The sequence below is a fragment of the Thermobia domestica genome, chromosome 7 (genome assembly GCF_964235325.1).
Source record: "Thermobia domestica chromosome 7, izTheDome1.hap1.1, whole genome shotgun sequence".
In the NCBI taxonomy this organism is placed as follows: Eukaryota; Metazoa; Arthropoda; class Insecta; order Zygentoma; family Lepismatidae; genus Thermobia; species Thermobia domestica.
In genome coordinates this window covers 242,772,130-242,799,718 of record NC_137460.1, presented here as the reverse complement: position 1 = coordinate 242,799,718, position 27,589 = coordinate 242,772,130, and the positions used below count along the sequence as shown (strand labels likewise).

General features: G+C 38.1%; 1 protein-coding gene and 1 pseudogene across 1 annotated transcript in view; one reads left to right on the top strand and one right to left on the bottom strand.

Annotated features, from left to right (window-relative positions):
- The window catches only part of LOC145690795 (uncharacterized), an 87,188-nt gene extending 60,622 nt beyond the window's left edge, over window positions 1-26,566 (top strand). Inside the window, exons 5-9 of the mRNA XM_081766081.1 lie at window positions 1,577-1,886; window positions 3,706-3,893; window positions 16,898-17,207; window positions 19,343-19,428; window positions 25,468-26,566. Coding sequence (XP_081622207.1) covers window positions 1,577-1,886; window positions 3,706-3,893; window positions 16,898-17,207; window positions 19,343-19,428; window positions 25,468-26,392 — 1,819 coding nt within the window. The 3' untranslated portion in view covers window positions 26,393-26,566. The remainder of the gene's footprint in view (window positions 1-1,576; window positions 1,887-3,705; window positions 3,894-16,897; window positions 17,208-19,342; window positions 19,429-25,467) is intronic.
- On the bottom strand, window positions 4,539-5,381 carry LOC145689032 (uncharacterized; annotated as a pseudogene).
- Window positions 26,567-27,589: the final 1,023 nt, after the last annotated feature.

Here is a 27,589-nt window from a genome sequence, read left to right as displayed (position 1 = left end):
ACTGTTTTCCTTAACCTGGTGCGTACACGCGGGACGTTAAACCAAAACAATAATAATATTACTAAATGGTGTTGCATCTAATTGCAGTCTGTAAATAAATTAAATGTATCCCTATCCACTGAGCAACTCCATTTGACTGGCTACTAACCTGCGTGAAAAGGAAGTGCAGTATGGGATTTACGCAAAAGTCATTTGGGATAATATGACTGAAAGTAGGTTGATTTTTACTATTTACGAAATAGTTTGTGAGAAATGGAGTATACCAGTATTCGTTGCCAAGTGAACACACCTGTTGACTATTATTACGATTGTGTGACGCATGATATCGAAAAATATCGAGATTATTGTTTCTGAATAACCAACTAACTCTGTGGTCTAAGGGATCCGGAGGTTCAATGCCGCGTTCACAAAAGCTCTCCATCGACTTGTATCCTTAGCCAACTGGATCCATTTTCGACTTTCTATTCCTATTTCTGTCAGATCCATATTAATATTGTTCATACATCTGCGCGTAGGTTTTCCTAATGGTCGTTCCAATTGGACTTACAATTAAAACTGTAAAGGCGTTCCCACGTTCTTCCATTCCCGCTACATGGCCTGCCCATCTGAGCCTCCTAGATTTGATGATTCTAACAATGTTTGGTAAACGGTATAAATTATGCATTTCCTCATTATGAAGTTTTCGCCTTTCCCCATTCATGTTCCTCTTGGATCCGAATATTTGTCTTAGGATCTTGTTCTCAAATGCTTTCAGTCTACGCTCTGCCCTCAGGGCAAGCGACCATATTTGGCAATATATTTTAAGCCTGATTAATTCCTCCTATTTTAATTCCTCGACAGAATTCGCGATGAAAAGAGATTTTGAACTGAATAGTAACACGAATTTCTTGTTTCTAGTGGACATCTAATTTCTTCGTGAATATGGCTTTTGCCTGTTAATATTGATCCTAGATATTTGAAACTATCCACTTTATCAAAAGTATTATTTAATATTTTAACGCATCTATAATTTGCAGTATAACGATCCCGACAAACTTCCATGTATTTATTTTCTCTGCATTCTAAACCTATGTCCCTGTAAGCGTTTAGAATAATTAAAATTAGTGTTATTCGTTTCCCAATATGTCATATTTATGGAAATTTCAGACATGATGCAGAACCTCAGAACATACCAAGTAAGAAAGAAAGATAAAAGGAAGTTCAGATAGTTGAGCACTAGCTGTCAAAAACTTCGAGAAATACCGTTTTTTTGCTGACCTATTCGTTCCTCCAAATTTTTTTTTTTTTTTCGACCGCATAAAATATCAGTAATATGAGATATACTTGGAAGGAACTTAATTATTATGTAGATATGTACTTCCTGACCAGAGGTATATGCTGAAGACACTAATTAACATATCTTAAACTTGGATAGAGCAAGTCACGCTTGATGTATGTAAGGTACGAAATAGTTGTATTGTTGACATGCTAAATACTGCTATTTATGAACACCCGTTGGAATTAAAATACAAGGAATAGTGTAATCGTACTGTTGTGATCCATGTAATGTGATTCACTTTTATTGTGTTCATTTCAGTGGAGATGATGCTGCACATTCTGAAAGTGAGAAAAGTGAAATATTGGGAGAGACTAATCCAATATATACTCCAAACATAGTCCCTTGCAAACCAAAAAATGCGATGTGTGAAGAGAAAGCAAGTAATTCAGAAGACTCGGAGGCCATGCAGATTCCGCATGAAAATAGAAAATATACGTCCTCACATGCTTATAAATCCAGGAAAGAAGAATTATCTGCCATTGATTCCTATCCAAAAGAATGGGGCAAGACTGATAAAGACATTTTAGATACAATTTTCAAGCGAACTTGCAAGCAGGAGAAAAGTTCCGTAAGTTTTACTGTTGTGATTTTGTAATAAGCAGCTTTTGCAGCATTTAATTTTGCTCTTCAATTTATATCTTCCCAAGATCGAAGAATAGAGAGAAAAAGGTGGTCTGAGTTCCTCTAATCAATATCATGATCGAGAACGAAAAATGTGATGTTTATATAGAAAGAAAAAATATTTTATATCAACATTAATATATGCAAGTCATGAAATAGCTGTAAACGTTGATAGGACCATCGTGAATATTATGCCATTGAAGATCAGTTGCCAAAAATTTATGAGATTTCTTGCCGTGTGGTTTTCAGCTAACCTCTTTATTCTAACATAAATCATCTTCAAACAACCGCTCTTTAAGATCGTTAAACAATTGTAACGTTCCCCTTTTCTCTTCTACTTTGTATCACTTGACATCTGTATTCTACAATTACTGGATTGACAATTTACTCGCATATAAATTAAGCCTTACATATCGAGGAAAACACGTTTAAGTACATTGCCACATTCACTGAATTAACATACAAACCAACATATAACTAGCAGCCTCATTTATCTGTGCTCACTTAAAGGAGTTCGTGATCTTCATTTGGTTTGATTAGATTGTTTTCACGCGGTCAACAAAATCAGTTTCATTTATTGCGTAAAATGCATTATTAGAAACACGTGACTGACATACAATACATATTAAATTTCTAACGATTTCGGAAGCTTCAGGTAGGGTTGACAGATGCTGTTTCTTTACTTCAGTGCCGATCTCGTCCCTATCTTCTTCCTCATCAGATATATTGTGTTTTTCTTTGTGTCACTCTCTTCTATGGGTGCCTCTGAGTAACTGAAAACCAGTTGAAACCACGCTTTTCTGTTCGAAATTTGCCCAGCTTTAAACATACTTGTATTGTGCTATTTCGAATTATTCAAGCAGAAGATTCAACAGTTCATATTGCCTATGATTTTTTACCATTGTTTTCAATACAGTTTTCAAGGGAAATAAACTTTGATGGAATTATCTAAGTTCGAATTAACGAGAGTCCACTGTATTAAAAAAAAAAAAAAAAAAGTTTCTCGCTTTATTCTCGTTCTTGCTCTGACATTTTTCACTATGTCAGAAGAAAAGTAAATACAGACTAACTGGTATGCCCATCGCTCTGTTTCTACCCAGTCAGATTTCGTTGAAGTCAAACTACGTTTGAATAAAACAACAGACTACTTGGTGTAGTTAGTGGGCAAGAGTCATTCGTCTCCAAACGACACATCTCTAAATCTTAGTATAACGGCCAATGTTTGTAGTCTATAGCTGATTTGGCCATTCCTCGCTGGCTAATCATGAAGTTCATGGCTTGGAACTCGTACAATCTCAGGGAAGCTGTTGATGCGGGTTTGAATTCACTGGAGTTCCTGATACCTCTTTCCTCACCCCGAAAGTCTGCTCTAAAAAGCGTTCGCTAAGTTGGTTTCTCTTAACCGAAAAAGATAAATTCACAGGATTTCTTGATGGTCATTGCCCAATGAAAAGAAATTATAAGAATTGAGTTATTCAACGTATTTTTCATGTCTTACACAGGTCTCTGAATCGTAAGCATGATGATAAAGCAATATTTAATCCTGAAATTCCAGTGAAGCCAGTGGTGAAGATCTAGTTGATAGTTCGTAAGTGAAATAAAGAAACAGATTCATCCTCCTTTCAGAGTCGTAAGCGTAGATTCATCTATATATGGATATAATACAAAAACAATATTAACTGCTTTAAGAAGGAAGAGAACAGTAGTTTCATGTGTTCCTTTTATCTAATGAGTTCATTATCTAGACGTTTATTTGCATATTTTAGATTCGGCCAGTTAGCTGTTCCTCTGAAGGTGATTCTGAGAACACGGATTCTGACTCTATTGTATATCCTGAGAAACAGACGCCTAGGAAAGGATCACAGTCATCATCATCATCGTCGAGTTCACGTGAGGATTATGCAAAATCAGAAATAACTTCCAAATGTCAGTCTGATGTAAGGAAGATAGATAGGTGAGTGAAATATATTGGGGGCTGTCATTTTTTTGACAGTAAATGCAAAGAGATAAAGTGTGAAGATTTTTTTTTAATCAATCACCCTCGTTATCAAGAGCCTTTTGCCATCTAGTGTGCAAATTTTCAATGCCGGATCAATAAAACTCAATTGGTTTGTGATCAAAATATCTGGAGAGGGCATTTTGGACATCATCCACAGTTTCAAAGTGTTTACTACTGAGATAATGTAGCGATCGGAATAAATGAAAATACAATTTCGGAAGATCGGACGATATGGTGGGTGTGACAATACCTCCCGCCTCAAGTCATTAACTTTTTCCACGGTTCGTCTTGCTTATTGTGTTGCAGAATAACGCCATTTCTGTTGACAATCACTGGCCACTTTTCAACTAAAGACTGCTGTACGCGACCCAATTGTTCACAGTAAAGGTCTGCATTTACAGTTTGTCCAGGTTTCAGCACTTCAAAATGAACGATCCCGTGAGCTCTCCACCAAACACACAAAAGCACAATTTGTTGGGTCTAAGTCTGGCTTAGCTGTACTGCGTTGCGATTCAGTCAGAGAGAGTCACTGCCTTTTTCGTTTTGAATTATCATGCAGTACCTTTTTTTTTTTTTTTTTTTTTTTTTAATCTCCGGTGATCAAGCGATCGAAAAATGGTTCTGTATTGTGCCGTTGAAGCAATAAATTGCATGTGTTAAACCGGTTAACTTTTTCTTCGGACAAATTATGCGGGACCCAAACGACTGTTTTGCTTAGCTTCCCAATCTGCTGAAAATGTTCTTGGATGTTCCACTAAGGTTGGTTAAGAGTGTGTGACAATTCCTTGACTGTCTGACACGGATTTGCTTCCAATTCCGTCACTAACATGTCATTGTCGAAAGTAGTTGGTGTTTCTGATCGAGACGAGTCGGAAAGATAAAATTACCGAATTTGAACCTCGCAAACCACCGTTGGCATTTAGGAACATCAAATGCACTTGGATACACAGCGCAAATGTTCTTGGTAGCAACTGTTGTGTTACTACCCGTGTGAAACTCAAACAGCATACAATGATTTATATGGGCCTTGTTTGGTATTTGGCTGGCTACCATCAACTGGAAAAAAAAAAAAAAAAAAAAAAAAAATTTGCATTATTTACGACTAAACAAGTCATTATAGCCGAGACATGTATTTGGCACGACTTTGAAGTACACAATGAGCTGCTAAATGACCAATCAATATCGACATGCGAAAAAGCGGCATTACTTTCCGGTCCCCTAAAAAAGCTGTTTCAGTTTCAGATAATTACATTTATGTTTGTTACACATATGCCTTCGACATATCAGTATCAATGGTATCGAAATTAGCAAAATAATTTTAACATACTCAAGAATGTAACTTCTAGAATCAATGATCATGTAGACTTCATTATAACTTTTGAACGAATGTACAATATCAATCGTGTATGTAGTTCAATACAAATGCTGAATACATAATTTAGATACGCGCACAAAGGCTCTATGTAATATATATGTCAATAAGTCATTAAATATCAGACTAACAAGGATGTATTTCCACTTTTGAATATAGTACGTACTTTGAATTGAGTTTTGATCGTGTTGTTCTGATTAAAATGCATATCCTAGAGGGCAGGCAGGAACTTCAAATTTAAGCAAGAAATGAAATATGTCAGCAGCTTCTCAATTCAGGGAAATAAAACTCGGTATATAATTCCCTCATTAAAAATAAAGGGAAATATGTAGGGTGTAACATAAATGCATGGCCAAAGGTGACGAGGTGATTGGGGACATCGAAATAAGCAAAAATGTTCTTTTAAACATGGGTCCGATGCTGTTTCGTTTCCGAGATACAGGGTGTTCAAATGTTGAGGCCCTCCAATGGCTCAGTATGGGAAAGTGATGAAAATGTTCAATATAACAGGAATAATACAATGAAGTGAAATTATGCCTGTGCAGATACGTTTACACTAACAAAGAAAATGAAGCTAACCAACATTTGAGGTTATTGAGTTGTAAGTGTTGCCAACCTGGTACGAAGTATTATGTTTTCAGATAGCACTAGAGGTCCATATGTTAGCATATAATTGGTGACATCAAAACGTTCTTAAACATGAGGCAGATTTCGCTTCGTTTTCGAAAGACAAGGCGTCCAAATGTGAAGTCAATTAACGGCTCACAACAGTAAACAACGGTTCATAGATCATAACTATTGCATGTTTCGAAAGATAAGTAATTGAGAAAGGTATTCGATAGAGGCCACAGCTTTCGTTTAAACCACACATAAACTTCGGAAGACAGTGCCCCACGTTTAGGAACGTTTTGATGTCAGTAATCATATGCTAAAGTGTAGACGTCTAGTGCTATTTAAAAACATAACACTTTGTAGCAGGTTGGCAACACTGACAACCCAATGACCTCAATGTTGATTAGTTTCATTCTCTATGTTAGTGTAAATGTTATATATATATATATGTATGTATGATAACGTGGTCGAAAATGTCGCTTTTAAGGAGAAGGAGCGATTTCTATTCTTTTCCTTCACATTCAAACCGACGTTGCCTGTCTCATGATGATGGGAAAATTCCTGAACCATTTGAAATTAATTTTTAAACATTGTTAACATTGTCCTTGAGTAAGGTTTTAAAATATTTGTTTTATATATACAGGGTGTTACAAAAGTGTATCAATATTTTGGAAACTGATTCCTCACATCAAAATAAGAAAAAAAAAAAAGTCCATATGCATCTGTGCTCAAAAGTGGATACTTTCGGAGTTGTAGGGTGGCGAAAATGTGAAACAACTGAACTTTAAAAGTTCATAGTTCCACTATTATAGGACCTATCATAGTCGGGTCAAGACATCATTGAGGAACTGGTATGTGAACTATCCAAATATCCATGTTTAAGAATGCTCCAGTACTTGCACACCAATTTTTAGAAAGGTAGGTGGAGAGTGATCAACTACTCCCAAATAGCCTCTCCAAAAATGATTGTGCAAGTACCGGAGGTTCTGAAAGATGGATATTTGGATAGTTCACATACTAGTTCCTCAGTGATGTTTTGATCCGACTATGATCGGTCCTATAGTAGTGGAGCTATAGACATTTAAATTTCATTTTTTTCACGTTTTCGGCATCCTATACCTACAAAACAATGCACTTACGACCACAGGTCCGTTTGAACTCTTTCTCCTTATTTTGATGTAACGAATCTGTTCCCAAAATATTGTGACAAATTTTTTGTAACACACTATATATATATATATATATATATATATATATATATATATATATATATATATATATATATATATATATACTAATCACCAGTTGAATTAGAAACCGCAGGACAGTTGCAGAAACCGCCCTGCAGAGGCTCCATCAGTACATGTGAATGAAACGCATCGCGCGTGTACTGCTGCCGTGTGCATCCTCTCTCGGTATCCGTGTCAGTGCGTTGTGTGATGGGCAAGACGAAGGACCTGAGTGCATTTGACCGTGGTCAAGTCGTAGGGACTAGTGCTGTCGAAATCGGTTTTTGAAAAAACCGAAAACCGGTTTTTGAAAAAAGTGAAATTTCATAAAACCGAAATGTCGGTTTTGAAAACCGCTTTTGCGGTTTCGGTTTTGAAAACCACATTTGCGGTTTCGGTTTTGAAAACCGCTTTTGCGGTTTCGGTTTTGAAAACCACATTTGCGGTTTCGGTTTTAAAAACCGCTTTTGCGGTTTCGGTTTTGAAAACCGCATCTGCGGTTTCGGTTTTAAAAACCGATTTTCTCAAAAACCGAAAATTGCAGAAGTCACAAAAATTCGACAGCACTAATATCAAGTAACGACGAGGAAAGAGCAAAGAATCTTTCCCATCTTCGGCTCACAGTTGCCAGATGGAGGGAAATTTCCCCCGGCGTAGGGATAAAATGCTCAAAATTTGTAGAGGTGAAAGAAGATATTTTTTCTTAAGATGTCTTAACGTGTAGGGAAATTCTTGTTTAGTATTCTTTTACAATTGGCAGAATAAAAAAAGAACATAAGTTGCAGTTTCTCACAAAGAGGCACGGCTATCGTTATTGGGAAGTAAAAAGATATAGAATAAAATATGATCGGTGTGGGTATATCCAACATTCTACCTGCTTGTGGCAGTTCAGTTACAACATGAACTTGTGTAAGGACATAGTGAATATGGAACCTCCACAGAGCGTCATAAGGGCGTGTATGCTGTACGAATTCAAACTTGGATCAAACGCCACTGCAGTGGGGCGGAAGATATCTCAGGCCTTTCGTGAGGGTGTCGTGATTAAGCAGACAGTGCAAGGGTGGTTTAGAAAGTTTAAGGACGGTGACAAAACACTCACGAAAGACGCACCACGTGCCGGAAGACCAATACATGTGCAAAATGAAGATCTTTAGGTAGCAATTGAGGCGAACAGTGGAGAGACCTGTGAGGAACTGGGGCTAACATTCAATGTGAGTGGAGAAACCATCCGGCAGCACCTCCATCAACTTGGGAAACACTACAATTTGAGTCTATTGGTCCCACATGAATTAACTCCGGGTCAGAAGACTACGCGTGCAGACACCTGTGTTTCTTTGCTGTCTCGTCTGAGGAAGGAGCCATTTCTGGACAGGATGTTGACATGGATGAGAAGCTCCATGGCGTCGTCATCATTGGTTAAAATCCCATGAACTGGTTCCAAAACAGCTGAAACCAGTAATGCAGCAGAAAGTCCTGCTGTGTGTTTGGTGGACTGCTCGCGACATCGTGCATCGTTAACTGCTACCGGCTGGTCAGAGCAGAACATTAATGCAACTGTCTACTGTCAGCAGTTGAGCCGTGTTCAAGAAAAACTCAAAACCCTGGAGCCAGCACTTCTCAATCGCTAAGGGGTTCTCCCGTTACGGGACAACACTAAGCCCCACATGATTAGAGTGACCCGGGACACCATCCATACTCCCTGGACAATGCACCGTCCGATTATCCCTGAACCATTTCTTGGACACTCACATTAGAGAACTAAAGTTCAACTCCGTAGTGAAGGTGCAAAATGCACTTGATACCTTCTTTGCTTCACGGCAAACCAAGTTCTACCGCGAAGGAATCCATGCCCATCCCGAACGTTTTCAGAAGGTCGTTGATACTGATGGGTACTATTTTTGATCTTCCAGGTACGTCTTAGGCAGGGGTGTAGCCACGGGGCCAGGCTCCCCAAATGATTTCCTGGCCCCCCTAATGACCAGATGTTAAAACATCATCGTGAGATTACTTCGCTTCAGTCATTTAAAAATAACAATGTTTACATATAATTAATAATTTACGGTAAAATAGTATGGAAAAATAGTATTTTACCATACCGATCACAAAATAGTATGGTATTTCTTCCTTATAGCGATCCGAAAATAATATGGTATATTTTTGTGACAGTAGATTACATAATTTACGGCGACTTGTATTTGACAGTTTGAAGACAAACGTTTTGACAAGGTACTATAAAATCTATGAAATGAAATGAAATCTTTGAGTTTAACGTCCCACGCCTATGGTTAGGCCAAAGGAGACGGTGATTATGAGAAATGAATGAAATGGTGGAGTGAAGAAAGTGGGAGGAAACGGAACCCCGAGAAAACCCATGAGCACGGTGTTTGTCCACCACAAAGTCCACACGGCGCGAGCTTGGATCGAACCAGGGACCCCAAGCACCGGAGGTGAACGCTCTACCACTGAGCCACCGCGCCCCCCACTATAAATTCTATCATAAAACAATGGTACTATACTAAATCGTAAGTACCAAGAAAACTTTTTATCAGATGGAAAATTTGGTGAAAAGCAACGTTTTTATTCAGTTTTTCAGTTTGGATTTCATTCGCTTTTTAAAATGCTATTTCGTGTAAAACAGGAAGTGAGATACAGTTGTTAATAAAATAATTATGTCTTTTTAGTCACGAATAATAAATAAACATTTTTTTTTTCAGAAAATCTTAAAATAAATTAAGTGCAATTTCAAAGAAAATCAGTCTTATGTATAAAAGTAACCACGAAAGTTCTGTCGCTTTTTGTGGAGGTCTGCGATAATTGGCCCTCACTGGCGGCCGGGTTTCGTCGAGTCGAAACATATATCTCGCGTCGGGGTGTTGAAGTTACCACCGCGTAGCAGCGACCAGCGAGAACTTCGTCTTGGTCCGCACTTCTTAGATTCTTCGCGGAGAATCGTGAAGGGACCAACACGAACTGTCGCCAGTCATGTGCATGCGGTTATTATTATATTTTATTTTTTGCTGACAAATTGTTCCTAAAGTGAGCTCCGAGGGTCAAGAATAACCTCTGCCTCAACATCATGACGTGAAAAATCTTGAGATAAATGCGATAATTGTATGAATTTAGATGACAACTGTCGTCGATCATTAGACAGTGAGTATGCGAGAACTATGAAATAAAGTAAATGTTACACCTGTTAAAATTGTTTATGGTGAGTGCTGCTTTATGCACTTTAGCCGTAACGTTTACTTATAACGTTAGGCTTACAAGTTAAGCCTAACGACATACAATTTTTTCCACATATATAACATCCCATTAAAACCAATCATTGTGAAAATGTACGCGAATGTATACTTTTATACAATCTATAATTCCATGTAAAAGATGATATAAACAAAACCATATTTATAAAATATAGAACCATAAACAAATACTTAATACATCATAGGAAAAACTATATGATCTGAATCTAAACAATCCACATAATACACTATTCTTTTTTCTTCTTTTAAATATCCTTACACTTTTGATATGTGCAGGTATTTATTACGGCACTTACATCCCAACATCTTCCCCGGGTCTCACTGACAAAGCTTTCCTGTTCTAAACACCTCGACATCCTAATGCTTCTGAGCACTAAGCTCCTTTTGAGCACACAGCTCCTTCTGAGCACCAAGCTCACTTTAATCTGAGCGCACAAAGCTCCTCTAAAAGCTCCTCCTGAGCCCAACTGAGCACACAGCTCCTACTAAACACAGCTCCTCTTGAGCTTCCACTGAGCATACAGCTCCTCTAGAAGCTTCTCCTGAGCTTCCACTGAGCTCACAGCTCACTTTAATATAAGCACAAAGCTCCAACTGAGCACACAGCTGCTCTAAAAGCTTCTCCTGAGCTTCCACTGAGCTCACAGCTCACTTTAATATAAGCAAAAATCTCCAACTGAGCACACAACTCTTCTAAAAGCTCTCCCTGAGCTTCCACTGAGCTCACAGCTCACTTTAATATGAGCACAAAGCTCCAAACGAGCACAGAGCTCCGACATCTTCATAGGATGTACGATTCTTCAGACGCAACCTTTGGCTATAGGCTATTCAATGGAACTAAACTTTACTTATGCACCTATCCTCGCATGATCTTATCTGGGAATCGTCGATCTTTTCCAAGACTGCGCCATTGTTACACCTGTTACACTTGTTTATGGTGAGTGCTGCTTTATGCACTTTAGCCGTAACGTTTACTTATAACGTTAGGCTTACAAGTTAAGCCTAACGACATAGAAATTTTTCCACATATATAACATCCCATTAAAACCAATCATTGTGAAAATGTACGCGAATGTATACTTTTATACAATCTATAATTCCATGTAAAAGATGATATAAACAAAACCATATTTATAAAATATAGAACCATAAACAAATACTTAATACATCATAGGAAAAACTATATGATCTGAATCTAAACAATCCACATAATACACTATTCTTTTTTCTTCTTTTAAATATCCTTACACTTTTGATATGTGCAGGTATTTATTACGGCACTTACATCCCAACAGTAAATAGACACGCGTCATTTTGTTACAAAATTATATGGCAAACACATTTTATCTAATTGCAAACAGTTATCGTCGAATATACACGGTTAAAGGAGCACTGTGATTGACCAAATTAAAAAGATCTTAACGATTTATCCCTTTACAAGCGACGTTTCCTTCATCGCCATCGTAGCGAAGTAGGAAGAACACTTGCCTAGTAATCGTAAGGTTGGTGGTTTGAGTCCCCTTCGGGGTAATTTTTTGGTACTTTTTAAAAGTGTTTTTTAGACTCATCTTAATGTAACTAAATCACACATATAGCCGATTTAACATTTTGGGGGAGTAATTTTGTGGTTCATTGGCGTTTTGTCGCATCTCTGCCGCTGGTGGCATAATTTTCAAAACGGTAGAGGGGCCACCGGGGATCGTCGCTGCGGCGCCGCCAATGTTTGGCGTGATGTCGCTAATTGCCCATTTGTGGTTCACTGACGCTTACGGCATGGGGACAATTCAGTGTGAGTGGCGAAACCATTCAACAGCACCTTCATCAACTGAGGAAACACAAGAAGTTGGGTCGATGGGTCCCACATAACTTGATTCCGGGTCAAAAGGCAACGCAAGCAGACACCTGTGTTTCTTTGCTGTCTCGTCTGAGGAAGGAGCCATTTCTGGACAAGGTGTTGCCATGTGATGAGAAATGGGTCCTGTACGAAGTTCCACGGCGCCGTCATAATTGGTTAGCATCCCATGAACGGTTCCAAGACAGCCGAAACCAGTACTACACCAGAAGAAAGTCCTCCTGTGTGTTGATGAACTGCTCGTGGCATCGTGCATCGGGAACTGCTACCAGCTGGTCATCGCATCAATCCAACTGTGTACTGTCAGCAGTTGAGCCGTGTTCAAGAGAAACTCAAAACTCTGGAGCCAGCACTTCTGAATCCCAAAGGGGTCCTTATGTTACAGGACAACGCTAAGCCCCTCGTAGCTAGGATGACCCGGGACACCATTTTACGCCTTGGATAGGAAACACTATTGCATCCGCCATACTCCCTGGACATTGCACCGTCCGATTATCATCTGTTCCCTGCCTTGGACAATCACTTTAAAGGATGCCAGCTCAAATCCCAAGTAGAGGTGCAAAATGCACTTGATAACTTCTTCACTTCACGGAACACCAACCTCTACTGCGATGGAATAAATGGCCTTCCAGAACGTTTTGCAGAAGGTTGTCGATCTATTCTTGATCTTCCAGATACGTGTTAGGTGACATATGAATGTCCGGAGGTGGTGGGTGAGAAAGCGATAGAACTTTCTTGTTTACCTATATAGATCGGTTCTGTGTATTGAAATAGTTATGCACAAAGGTATAATGTTTGGTCGGGGGCAGTAGTTCTTGGTTAAACATAATACAAACTATCTGTAATATAATTTATGAAATTATTATTATTATTACTATTATTATTATTATTATTATTATTATTATTATTAATAATAATAATAATAATAATAAGCTAAAACAGTGTTTTTAGTTTTCCGGAAGGAAACCAAAATTTTCCAGTTTTTTTCAGGCTTCAAAAACACTAGCTGTAACACATTTTTTTAAGATTGTAGCTGCCCCCTTTCAAAAACGACGGGCCCCTCCTACAGAAACCTGCTGGCTACACCCCTGATCTTAGGTGACATATCATGTTCTAAGGTGATAGGTCAAAAAGCGACAGAACTTTCTTCGTTAATTTTATACATACTATGTAAAACTACTGTATAAGTTCTAGTATCTCGAGTTCGGGAAGTCGGAATGTCAAAATTCCTTAAGATTGTGTTCCTCGTGCTCTACTTTACAAAATATATAAAAATCAGGTGGGGTCCAGTTTACTTCCCTGCAACCGAAAAGTACCTTGGAAGTGTCATCAAAGAAGTAACTAAAAAAAAAAGAGCAAATGATCCCAGGTCAGTATTTGTAACACACAAGTTCAGATCAGTACTTACGGAGTTCTAAACCGTAAGAAAGTAGGAGGAAACGGGAGCAAATAAAAAAAGTTGAAACACAGACATAAATCAATACAATTGTCTCGATCGATAGATGCTTTCACAATTGTTGAAAGGTGTAATTAAAAACATTGGTTTCGGTTTTGAAAAACGCATTTGCGGTTTCGGTTTTGAAAACCGCTTTTGCGGTTTCGGTTTTGAAAACCGCATTTGCGGTTTTCGGTTTTCAGAAAACCGGATTTCTCAAAAACCGAAAACCGCAAATGTCACAAAAATTCAACAGCACTAGTAGGGACCAGACAACTGGGTGGCTCGATTTCGGAAGTGGCTGCGGAACTCAGATTTTGAAAAACAACTGTGTCAAGGGTGTATCGAGAGTACCTGGCTTCTGGTAAAACCGTACCCGCACAGGAAAACTGCCACGGCCAGGGGCGTGTTGACGACAGGGGAAGAACGAAAAACTGGACCGCATCATAACAGCAGTCCAGTGCGTCAAATCACGGAGAGGTTCAACGCAGGACAACAACGCCGTCTTAGGAGCCACACAACGAACAACCACCTACTCGCAATGGGGTACAGAAGTCATCGGCCCACGCGTGACACGGTCCCCTAACCCTAATTGGTTCCCTAACACGTGTGACACGGTCCTTCACAGGTAAACGCTACCATAATCTTCTGGATGACCTTGCCGTGTCATTTGCTCGGCTGCAACATCGGATGGTGACCTCATCTTTCAGCAGAACAATGCGCCGGCCTTCCGCTCTAGGATGGCAGCAGACTGGTTTGATGAGCACTCCTCTGATCTGGCAGCACTTCCCAGGCCATCACGGTCATCGGGCCTCAATCCCATCGAACACATCTGGGGCACCATGGAACGACGCCTTCGGGCTGTGGACCCTCTTTCGGCCAACCTGCTGGCTTTGTGGGAGGCTTTGCAGCAGATATAGATTAAAATGCCACAACAATACTTCAGACGCCTCGTGTAGTCCATTCCGTGACAGCCACCGTTATCAGAACGAAAGGCGGTGCTACACGGTATTAGGTAGATATCTCTAATTCAACTGGTAAAACTGGTAATCAATATAATTATATATATATATATATATATATATATATATATATATATATATAATTTACAAACATTCCAGATACAGCTGAACGTCGGTTTTTGAATGGAATTTGAAATTACAATTCTGAGAGTATTGTTTCGGACCTGAGTTGGCCATGTGAAACTTTATTCAAATATTTTAGACAGCTGATGTTATGATGAATGGGTCAGATAGTTGAGTATTTAAACCGCATAAAATATAAGTAATACAAGATATACTTGGTCACCTATGGAAGGAATTTAATTATCACGTGGATGGGTAATTGGTGCCTAGGGATGTACACTCATGTCCAAAATTATTGTCGTACGTCTATAAATATGTTGTAGGAATATAATTTGATAACGAATTCGCCCGGCATTTCTTATAATATTAGTATGTGTATAATCGGCAAAGACGTGTATGTGGCAAATTTCATGTCACAAAAGCAGTAAATAAGAACAATAAAACAAAAATAAAACTTTCTTGTCCATTTAGCAACATTTTGTTTTACTCATTCTAATTTTCGTATTTATAATTATTTTCCTATCAAATTTACCACAAATATACATTTCCCGAAGTACCCTGCAAAGTCATTATCAAATTATATTCTTACAAGAAGACAGTTATAGATATGGGACGATCATTTTGGACATGACTGTACATGCTGAAGATTAAAATTAACATACCTTAAACTTGGGTAGAAGCAAGTCACGCTTGATGTGCGTAAGGTACGAAATACTTGTTTTGTTGACGTCCTAAATAGTGCCAGTTTTTTATTTAAATACAGATGATGATCAGAAAAATGGAAACACCTGTAGTTGGCAACACGTCAGATGTATGGGTTGGCAGTGGTGTCGTGGCGCCCGCAGCGCCGGACCGCTGGTGGTGGTGTGTTAGGTCGGTCTCCATACTACGTCAGGCGCAGTGGAACAGCAGTGTCCAGTGGCTGCAGCAGACGGAGGTAGTGTAAAATGAGAGACCTCTCAGATTTTCAAACAGGGCAAATTCTTGGTGAGCGGTTATGTGGAGTGAGTGTGACGACAGTGGCTACTGTTTTAGGTGTGTCGCGTGGGACAGTGTCGAAGGTGATGACGGCCTACACAACACACGAGAAAACCACATCGGGAAAGCGGAACAGTGGGCGGAAGAAAATCATGAGTGACAGGTCACGCCGGGTATTAAAGCGCATTGTCACGCAGAACCGTCGTGCCACTGCGGAGCAAGTGACGGAGGAACTCAATCAGCACCTCCCCACCCTGTTTCGACAATCACAGTCCGCCGCGAATTACATGACATGAACTTACGGGGTCGTGTTGCACGGGCAAACCGCTCATCAGGGACATAACGCTTTCGCACGCCGCAAATGGTGCCGCGACCATGCAACTTGGACCGTTGAGGACTGGAAACGTGTGATATGGTCGGATGAGTCATCCTTCACCCTATTCCCAACCACGGGCCGTGTTTATGTGTGGAGAACGCCCAAAGAAGCTTATGATCTGCAGTGTCTCTGCCCAACTGTGAAACATGGCGGCGGCTCGGTGATGCTGTGGGCCGCAGTATCATGGTTTTCATTGGGTCCTGTGGCCACACAGCGGACGAATCACTGCCAACGATTATGTCGCAATTTTAGGAGACCACTTGCATCCTATGGTCCGGGTGTTTTTCCTGGACAATGACGCCATCTTCCAGGATGATAATGCACCCATTCACACAGCTGGCGTTGTTGCAGCGAGGTTTGAGAAACATCGGGATGAAGTTCAACACCTCCCCTGGCCGGCCCAATCCCCAGATCTCAACATAATTGAACATTTGTGGTCCGTCTTGGAAACACGACTCCGGCGACGATTTCCACCTTCATGCTCTCTCACAGAACTGGCCGATGCCCTGCACGAGGAATGGTGTAAAATTCCACTTGCTACCATTCACGACCTCTATGCCTCCATCCCACGTCGCATCAAAACTGTTCTGAAGGCGAAAGGTGGCCCGACACCATATTAATCTGGTAAGTTGCAATTTCGTTCAGATGTTTCCATTTTTCTGATCACTATCTGTATATAAATACATTGTAGAATTAAAATACAAGGTATTTGTTTTAGTGATCCGTGTAATGTGGTTCACTTTTATTGTGTTTGTTTCAGTGGAGAAGCTGTTACACGTGCTGAAAGTGAGAAACGTGAAACATTAGGAGCAAGTAATCAAATATATACTCCAAACCTAGTGCCTTGCAAGACAGAAAGTGTGGTGTATGAAGAGAAAGCAAGTAATTCAGAACACGTAGAGAACATGATGATTCCGCATGGAAATAGAAAATCTACGTTCTCACATGCTAAGAAAACCAGGAGAGAAAAGTTATTTGCCACTGATTCCTTTCCAAAAGAATGGGGTAATACCGATGAAGAAATTCTAGATACGATTTTCAAGCGAACTTGCAAGCAGGCGAAAATTTCGGTAAGTTTTATTTTTTTTTCTCTTCTTTGTTTGTAATGAACTTTTTGCAGCATTTAATTTTGACCTTCAGTCGAAATCTTTCGAAGATAGAAGAATAGAGGAAAAAAGTGATCGAAGTTCCTCTAAACAATATCATGATCGAGAACGAAAAATATTAGTTTTATATTAGTTATAGTTATCAATATCACTAGTGTATGCGACTGTCATGAAATAGCTATAGAGATTAGTGATACGATTATTGTAAACGTTATGCCATTGAAGATCATGTGCTAAAAATTAAGATTTCTTGCCTGTGGTTTTCCGCTTACCTCTAGGTTTTAACACAAAACATCTTCAGACAATTTCTTTTTAAGATCGTGAAACAATTGTAATGTTTCCTTTTTCTCTTGTGATTTAATCACGTGATTAATCCCTTTTTCTTGATACTTATATCGTGTGAGTAATCAATTTCTAATCCTTTTCTCTCTTGTAACTTATATCACGTGATTAATCACTTTCTAATCCCTTTCTCTTGAGACTTATATCATGTGAGTAATCACTTTGTAATCCTTTTCTCTCAATTGTGACTTATATTACGTGACTAATCACTTTCTAATCTCTTTTGTTTCTTGTGACATAGCAGTGACTAATCACTTTTTAATCCCTTTGTCTTGAGACTTATATCATGTGAGTAATCACTTTCTAATCCTCTTTCTCTTGTGACTTATATCACGTGACTAATCACTTATTAATCCCTTTCTATTTTATTTGTTTACTATCTGAAGTCTTGTTTTTTTCCTTAACTTCGATTAACACTTGGCTGTTCGTTTCCTCTCATTAGGATCACGCAACTGGACCTTATAAGATTGAATGTTTGTATGTACGTCCGTTATGCCACAGGATAACTCGTGAACGAAAGCGAATTCTGTTTTCTGCAGTTTCAAGCGATTTTTTTTTTTTCGTAGATTGCTTGAGCGATTATCTCGCCAGGTTAGGTAATGAAGTCAATCCAGATTTCTGCAGCCAGTTAAGTGTTACTAAAATATATTCCATCTCCACTCTAACCTCTCTAATAAGAGCAATTTCAATATTAATAATTAAGAAAATATTACGGCTTAGAAACCAAACGTCTTTACGTGATGCACATGTGACAGTTCTACTTGTTTATTCAGTTTCCTCATTAATACTGTTCAAAATGAATACTTTCGCCGTGAGATTACTATAAGAATGAAATAATTGCTCGGAAGGGAATTACGATTAGCTTTATTTAATAATTTACTTTTTTTCTATAGTGTTTCGTTTAAGGGTGGCGTTGGTGCTGGTTGGTGCTATGTGCTTGGTTGTTTGGAAGGGTGACATAGTTGTCACTATTTCTAAGTAGTTTAGTATTAGTATTATTGCATTTAAATTCTAGCAGTGATTGTGGAATTACTATGATCTAATTCTTATGGTAGTGTAGTTAAAGTTCTTGAAATAATGTACAGCCACGTTATAACCCTTTTTCCATTAATATGTTCTAAATGAATCAACCAATAGCAGAAAGGTTCTTCCTTGTTTATATTAGATCACGTTATCTTCAATTTACAGAAATACATAAAAACTGTACACAAAGTATATAGTCCGTTGTAAAAAAAATGGATTGAAGAGAATCTACTTTTAAACGTGACTTACATTATTTAATGAATTTTATATGGTAAGTAGAGGAAATAACCGCTTTTATTTCACACTAATTGCTCTATGCAAGCGACTGAAAAAACGCACGACTGTACCGAACCCTGGTCTCTAACTACTGTGCCGGTGCGTGAACTACTATGTTACTCTGTTCGTTCACTGAACAACTATATATTCTATCAATCTTGAAGTCCGTGCTCAGCCACTCAGAGCCGGGTTTGAATCTCGGTCCATTTATGCACTTTTTACGTCTGTATGTCAAGTTAAGTTCGTTTCTAGCAAAAAGTTAATTTTAATTGATCTAATTTGTACATTTCTTTGACACCTCTTAGAAATTATTTGAACTCCGTCTTCACAACAAAAGTAGCTGAACGTAACATTAAAAATTGGTCACTGCCATTGTAATTGTATCTGAAGTATGTTAGATTGTAAGGATGTTATTAGCTGTTACTGATTGTAATTTTTTTGCTATTCTCGCTTTGTAGAAAGACATTGCGGAAAAGAAGACTGAAAAAGTTGTTTCTGTGACAAAGGACGCCAAAGTGAAATCTGAAGAGATTTTCCAGAATGTGTAAGAAACTTTTAGTAATATTTTATTTCCTTGAAAATTCATTTTATTTCTTAATACAAACAACAGTCATGTTCAGAAAGTTAATGGTGATATTAATTGTTGCAAAATTAATGCAAAGTTTATGGTATCTTTGTTTAGTACACGATTGTGATCACAAAACATGTTGATTATATACCGCGTTATATATCGTTTGGAAGCTTATTACAGACTTTCTGGTTATATATGCCGTGAGAATATGCCCCGTGTTTTCGTCTGTTTTCAAGACTGAGAAGATTGGATGTCAAAACATGACTTTTGTCAAATTCACTTTTACGAATACAGTTTGGCTGCAGTGTCGCACAACTATATAGACAAATTAATATAATGTGAAAATTTAAACGAATCCACAGTGATCGTTTCTTTGAGAAACTGTGCCATGAGGCTTTAGCCTGGAAGACAGAGAATGTCATAAACCTGGTTGTACTGGTGATTGGGATGAATTGAAAGCTGGTGCCTTCCATTTCAACTCAGGCAAAAAAAAAAAAAAAAGTAAAATTTGTACCATCGCCGTCTCAGATATTGTTGAAACTTTTTTTATAGCAACTAGACATGTTTTAAAGGACCCATATTTTTTTATTTTGTCGAAAAAAAATTTCCCGCCAAGTAATGGGTCATCAAAGACGGGGAATACAATTTATGAATTGTAAAAGACATGGAAAATAGTCAACTTCGGAGCCCCACCATTCAGCTTACGAAAAAAACAAATTTTAAGTTCACTTACTTAAAATGGTCTTCGGAAACAAAATGTCATTGATTTTTTTTTTTTTTTTCACATGGATCAATAATTTGCTTGCTTGGTGTCTTCTTCGCTAATAGCATGTAACCGTGCAGATGCTCCAATAGGTGTTCGTACATTCACAACTCGTCCAGAGGTGGATCCAGGGGGGCGATTACCCTCCCAGAAGAAGAAACTTTTATTTTATATATAAATAAAACCCATCCCAGAGTTTGGAGCTCTTAAAAGTAGCTCTAAGTAGCAGTATTACACCCCCCCCCCTCCAGAAGTCCGTCCTGAATCCGACCCTGCGTAGCACATTGTCGATAGTCACAAAACACTTATTTTCACTTCTCTTATGCTCTTCTGGAAACCTGTATCCTGCTGAAGGTCCATGTGGAAGCATATACAACACTTCAACTTTACATAATTCATAATTTATTTATAATTCTGCTACGTATATGCACGGGCGCCGATCCTGGGGTAAGAAGGGACCCCCAAAGCTGATGTGGGCCCCATATTGTATATATGAATATACAATATTTGGCATAATTTGAATGCAATTTATCTTAAAATCCTCATATATATACCTTCTGCATCTAAATTCCCCCCTCCCCAATTTTACAGAGAAATCGGCGCCTTTGCGCATATGTATGTAACAAAAGTACCTTTTTGCAGACTTCTTAAATCTACACTTTGAATTGCAGAAGCTCGATTTTGGGGGAAGCATGAAATTAGTTTATGGTGACCCGTTACTGCCATAAAAACTTCGCCATTTTCCGAAAGCCAAAGGTGACTTCGTTGAATACCAGTTATCGGTCGCATACTTTCCCATTCTTGCTTTTTTTTTTTTTTTTTTTTTTTTTTTTTTTTTTTTTTTTTTTTTTGGGAAGTTCTCGAATTCAGTTCCAGGCAACAAAACAAGAGTAATACCCGAAGTTTGTACTTGCACTATACTCACGAATTCTTCTGCGGTTTTATTACTGTGTATCTGTTTTTGCCTAAGGTTATGTCGCGTTGCCACATTCTTTACAACCCCCCCCCCCTTCCCTCCAATACCGTCGCAGAGACCCTAGCATGGCTGGTTTCACTGCAAAACCACTGCTTTAACGAACCTGTCTGCATCTCGAACATCTGAAAGCGATTTTTAAAATGGGATGCAGCACCATCAGAAATCACTGACACAGTTTGGGAAATTGTTGACACTTTTTTTCATGTATTCGAACCTTTTTCTATAACATATTTTCGCTTTTCTTCGAGTATTTTTAGAATATTGTCTATGGCTATGAGTGCATGAGCCGAATCGTGTGCTTTGTCGTCGCTTATTACAACAAAACTGTCAGTTGTTCCATATTCCGATGATAACTCTGAATTTCACTTTCCAGAATAACAGTCCATTTTTCTACGAAGTCCACATAAAGTAAAATAGAATTTATATCTTGAAATTTTATATGTTGCTTTTCGGTAGCAATTAATTCTCTTTGGATTTTCTTGATGTAGTCGTGAATATTCTTGTGGAATGTCCTGAATACTCAGCTCTCAGAGAACGTTTCAGATTGCCTTCTGCTCTCGCCCGTGCTTTGGGGGATTCAAGTGTTATGGTTCGCCGGGTACTTGAGTTTGTTAATGCTTCAGAGGTTGCTCACGTTCTCTGAGCTGTTTTAGTGTGTTTCCACTGTTTTATTGCTGCTGCATTTTTAATTTCTGTTCGCTTTTATTGTGTTTCTATATATTGTTATTGTTATATATTTTAATTTATTTATTGTTTTATTTTCTATCTTTCGTTTTCTCCTTTTATTTAGTAGCACTTTTGTTTATTGTCCTCTACTCTTTTAGCCTGTTTCTCTTTACATCTTTTAGTCCAGAGCAACCGTGTTAATCGTGACGGGGATATATACGCTTGTTAGCTTCGAGCATGAAATGAATTGCTGATATTGAGCGCAACATAATATAAAAGATTTGGCAGGAGATACACTGTGAGCTTGAAGTGTGCCGTGTTACGCAAGATGCTCACATAGAGAACACTTGTGATATGTTCAAAGAAAACTTTGACAATTTACCTTTCTTAACACATGTCTCACAATAACATATGTTTATAACATTTCACAGAATATATTTCTGAAATCGGATCCATCATTTTGCATTGCCGTCTATATATATATATATATTTTTTTTTTTTTTTTTTTTTTTGTAATTTCCGAGATCCACTGATCCAAATGCTTCAACAGCTCAAATCATTAACATTGTTTGGCGGCTATTGTTTGTTAATACTACAAATATGTTAGCTCACGAAACACATCCTTAGCCCTGTCACTGGCCTAGTCGCTAGCGCACGCCTTTGGTTAACGAGGTGTCGGGTTCAGTTCCCGGTGGGGAAAGCATTGAAATTTGAAGGGATTAGGGTGGATCGGACTACGCCCTTAAGCTGTAGGTCCACGCTTCATATAGCTTTAATGGAGGGAGGGACGCTGAAGTCCAGTTCAACAAGCCAGTAAAGAAACACATCGTTGTGATAAAATATGTTTGCTTTAAAGAGAGTAAGCCTTGGCCTAGTGTGGCGGATAGTGTTTGCATTAAAGAAGGAAAGACTCCCGACAATCCGGTCTAATGTGACGGAAGGCGGTCCGGATAACAAAAAAGTTAGATAGACCGGAGTTCTATAATTACACACTTTTTACCCCTCCCATACCACTAAGAAAGACCTTGTACCAAAACTCGCTGTTTATTCACATGTTCTGACTTCTGACTACAGGCCAACATTTTATAAAAATGTTTCTTACGTGCTGTACGTAGGTTTCAAAAATTTGTTGCAGAAAAAAGCAAGTTAAAGAATAAATAATATTTTTAGATAAATTCTATAATGTCTATAATTACAAAAAACAGATTGATGTACACTGTAATACTTATATACAATCTAAAAAAATAAATAAATAAAACATTAAAGTAAAACTTGCGCCTAAGTCTTAAATAAATGATTTAATCTTTTTTACTGTACATTGATAAATTATTACAGAAATATGAAAAGGTCCGTTTAGTTTTCAGTTTTTGAAAAAAAAAAAATCTTCATAGATACTTCTTTTCTTTGCCAAAGTAATGTTTTGTGAAGGTGTTGTTAGTCGAATAGATCGTTCAATATATCAGGGGTATAGAAGCAAAACTTTGCTAAATCCATTTTTCAATTTTGCCAGGAGACGAAACTAAAGTGACTCCCTTATGTTTCAGAATTGTTGAACAACTGTTTTTGTTCAGTGATCACTACTTAATGCAAATGAGTGAAATCTACCACCAAAGATTTCAACAATTCTGAAACATAAGGGCGTCGCTTTTGCTTCTATACCACTGATATATATATATTGAACGATCTCATTTATAGGGGGGCGCGGTGGCTCAGTGGTAGAGCGTTCACCTCCGGTGCTTGGAGTCCCTGGTTCGATCCCAGCTCGCGCTGTGCGGACTTTGTGGTAGACAAACACCGTGCTCGTGGGTTTTCTCGGGGTTCCCCCGTTTCCTCCCACTTTCTTCATTCCACCATTTCACTCATCTCTCATCATCACCGTCTCCTTTAGCCTAACCGGCATAACCGTGGGACGTAAAACTTAAAGATTTCAAAGATCTCATTTATATATATATATATAGGGTATATATATAGGGTATCTCGAAAGTTTCCTGACATAGGGTAACTATTATTATCAGAGTTACAACAAAATGCAAGAGGAGAAACCGTCTCCAAATATGATGTTTTCAATCTAAAGTGAACGATTTTTTTTTTTTTTTTTTTTTTTTTTTTTTTTTTTTTTTTTTTTAAAGCGGACGAGACGTTTGGGCTGTACACTCTTTGCGTGCCCAATGTTAAATGAAAATGCGACGTTGCCATTTACCTGGACCCACAACATAAATGAATGAAGTTACTGTCTTTTACGCTAACGTGTCGATGGCCAGTCCCCATTCGGCCAGTTATGTTGTGGGTCCAGGTAAATGGCAACGTTGCATTTTAATTTAACATTGGGCAAGTAAAGAGTGTACAGCCCAAACGTCTCGTCCGACTAAAAAAATTCCTTCACTTTAGATTGAAAACAAAATATTTGGTTTCTCCTCTTACATTTTGTTTAAGAATGCTCCAGTACTTACACACCGATTTTTATAGAGGTAGATGGAGAGTGATCAAGTACTCCCAAACAGCCTCTCTGAAAATGATTATGCAAGTACCGGAGGTTCTGAAAGATGTATATTTGGATATTCACATACTAGTTCCTCACTGATGTCTTAATCCGATTACGATCGGTCCTATAGTAGCGGAGCTATGGATCTTTAAAGTTCATTTTTTCACGTTTTCAGTATTTTATAACTAGGAAACTATGCACTTCCGACCTCAGGTCTATATGACCTTTTTTTTTTTTTTTTTTTTCTTGTTTTGATGTTAGGAATCTATTCTCAAAATATTGTAATAAATTTTTGTACTAGGCTGGATAGTGAAGAATCGGCTGTAAATCTTTTTTCTGACAAAATTCGGTGGTTGCCATGTGGGATAAAAGAGATTCACTATGAAGGAAGTTCTAATGGATTGTTGTTACGGAATACGTTTCCTTCCCAGTAGCAATAGACCGTGATGAAGGATGGTTGTCTTACGAAAAAAGTCGTTCAGAGGAGTTTCATTGTATATTGATTACAATATACAGTCATATTAACCCCTTACCGCATGCCGTGCCATATATGGCACATACCCTTTTTTTACTTTAGCTTTTTTTTGTGATTTATCAATGGCACCAAATGATTGTTTTGTCTGCTGTGTGAGATATGGACGTGTATGAATAAGAAATTTTGGTGTCATCTGGCATGTTCTTTGTGAGTTGTAAGTGTGTCATATATGGCACTTACTTATTTCTCGTCGGAATTAAGTGAAAAATCTAAAATTCAAGTTTTAAATCATTTTTCAAGTTCCCATATAAGGATTTTCAATACTGATTAATTTTTTCGCTAAAAGAAAAAAATCATGCGGAAAGGGGGTTAAAAAATAACCTGGTCTATATAAAAAGCTCTGTCTATATTTTGACCAAAAAGAGAATCATTATTATTTGTTTTGTGTGTTTGAGATCTTTATTTAAATCTGAAATATGAAAACATCATGCCCATTGTTTTTGAATAAATGGTATTTAAATGGGAGAAAATTGACTAGTATGTCAAAACATGATTGTTTATATTAGGATAGTAAATTATAAGTAAGTCAGTGAACTTTTTATTACAGTGTCATACTTCCTTATAATGATTCTAGTTCTCTTTAATTTCAGAGTAACTGTGAAAGAAGAAGCAACGAAATCCAAGAAACGGAAAAGAAACGAAAATGTAGCGTATGTCAAAATGGAGTCCGATGATCGCATGATGTGTGCTACAACCAATCAGATTTCACAGAACCTGCAAACGTCTTGTTCAAAGGCTGAAGCGAAAAAAGACGATCCACCCAATTACGCTTCAACTTCTTCCAGTGTTAGTGGAGAAACTAGCGATATAGCTTCATGCAGTGGCACAGAGCATGAAAACAATATTTCTAGTCGCGTCGATGTAGCTTCCTTCAAACAAACAGAATCCAAAGTAGAAAATGTGTCTGATTGCAAAGTTAGTCTACCTGCCAGCATTTTAGATCCGTCTCTTCGAAATCTAGTACAAAAGAGTTTCCCTGGAGTTCCAGTTGGAACGGAGTCGTATGAAGCAGCGGAATATTTGTGTAATGAGGTACTGAACTCGATTGAAAGGTACCTTCAAAGTGATGTTATTACCAGAATGCTGAGTTCCGCGTTGAAGTCTGTTGTTTCTTCCGCGCGTCCGGATGTTTCTTGTGAACTAACAGTTGAACAAGCTCTCAATAAAATCACACTGGAATGGAGAGAGAATCTTTTAAAGAAAGTTCGTTCGGAATATGCTGTCAGGAAAGAAAACACAATTCCTGAGAGTTCTGGCTCTGTTCAAGAAATATCAGAACCAATTCAATTTTCAGATAGCTCAAGTAATAATAGTAGTAATAATGTAGAATCTTCCGTGGGAGACGAAGGAGGTATGGAGTTAACTGGTGATAATCTATTAGGTGCTATTAATAATGAAGTTCCTGCAGTTAGGTTCGGTAATACTAACGTCAACGATAAAACGACTGATCAAGCTACTCAAACGCTTTCTACTGGGGATGTTTATTCTTTAAATTTCTTGCCAGAATACTGTTAATTCGATGACATTCATACTGTGATAAGTTCATGAAAATGGGACGAATTTTCCAATAGGAAAATGTTTGATACTTATTAATTATTGTTATTATTTGGTAAAATGTACTTTTGTTTATAAAATTACAAAATTAGGTGTTTGAATTTTAATACTAAATAAATGTAAATGAATAGAAAATCTGGTGTTTCGTGTGAAAGATTGGTAATATAAGAACTAAAGCGCAGTGGTTGGCAAACACCTACGTTTGCATTGCTGAAGAAAAACAGAAATTAAATAACTGTTTTGCGTTATTATCCTTTCCATTCATAGCATACATCGTGATCGCCAAACCTTCGATCGCGAGCTACTAGTAGCTCACGGGGACATTTTCGGCAGATCACGTTAATCCGGTTAGCTACATATTGGCTAGTTTATTTCATCTTTACTAGAAATGTAAGTTTATAGGCAATAAACAAATGTAAGATTTTTTTTTAATAAAGTTGGTAGTTCTTTTGGTTGGTAGCTCACAGTAGGATTTAACAACTATATGGTAGCTCAGAAGCTTTATAAGTTTCACGACCACTGGCATAGAGCGTACAAGAACATACGATAAAATAATAAGAATTGTAGAAAGTAGTAACAATTGAATTAAACAGATTTTAACTCTAGAAAATTCAAGTTTATGATTGTTATTCAACGCAGTAGTCTCCGCAGAAAAGCAGATTTCTGTTATTCAGATCAACAATCGCTTCCGTTGCGTTGCGGAAACATGAAATAAAATCTTTAAGTTTTACGTCCCACGTTTATGCCGGCTAACCTAAAGGAGACGATGATGATAAGGAACGAATGAAATGGTGCAATGAATATAGTGGGAGGAAACGAGAAAACCCACGCGCATGGTATTTGTCCAACACAAAGCTCACTTGCCGCGAGCAGGAATCGAACCAGGGACCCCATGCACCAGAAGTGAATGCTTTACCACTGAACCGCCGCGGTCCACGTTGCGGAAACAGCGAAACCACGCAGTCACTAAGTTAGCTGTGGAAGGCATGATGGCAGAAAACAAAATCAGTCGCACTTTTTAGATTTGCAAACTATGCTATGCATAAGTGTTGGAAGTCATATAGAACAGGTCTGTCCATTCGTCCGTGTGTAACAGCAAAGAGATATCGAGAAGCGATTTACTACAATCGATTCGGCATTACAACAATAGGTTCCATT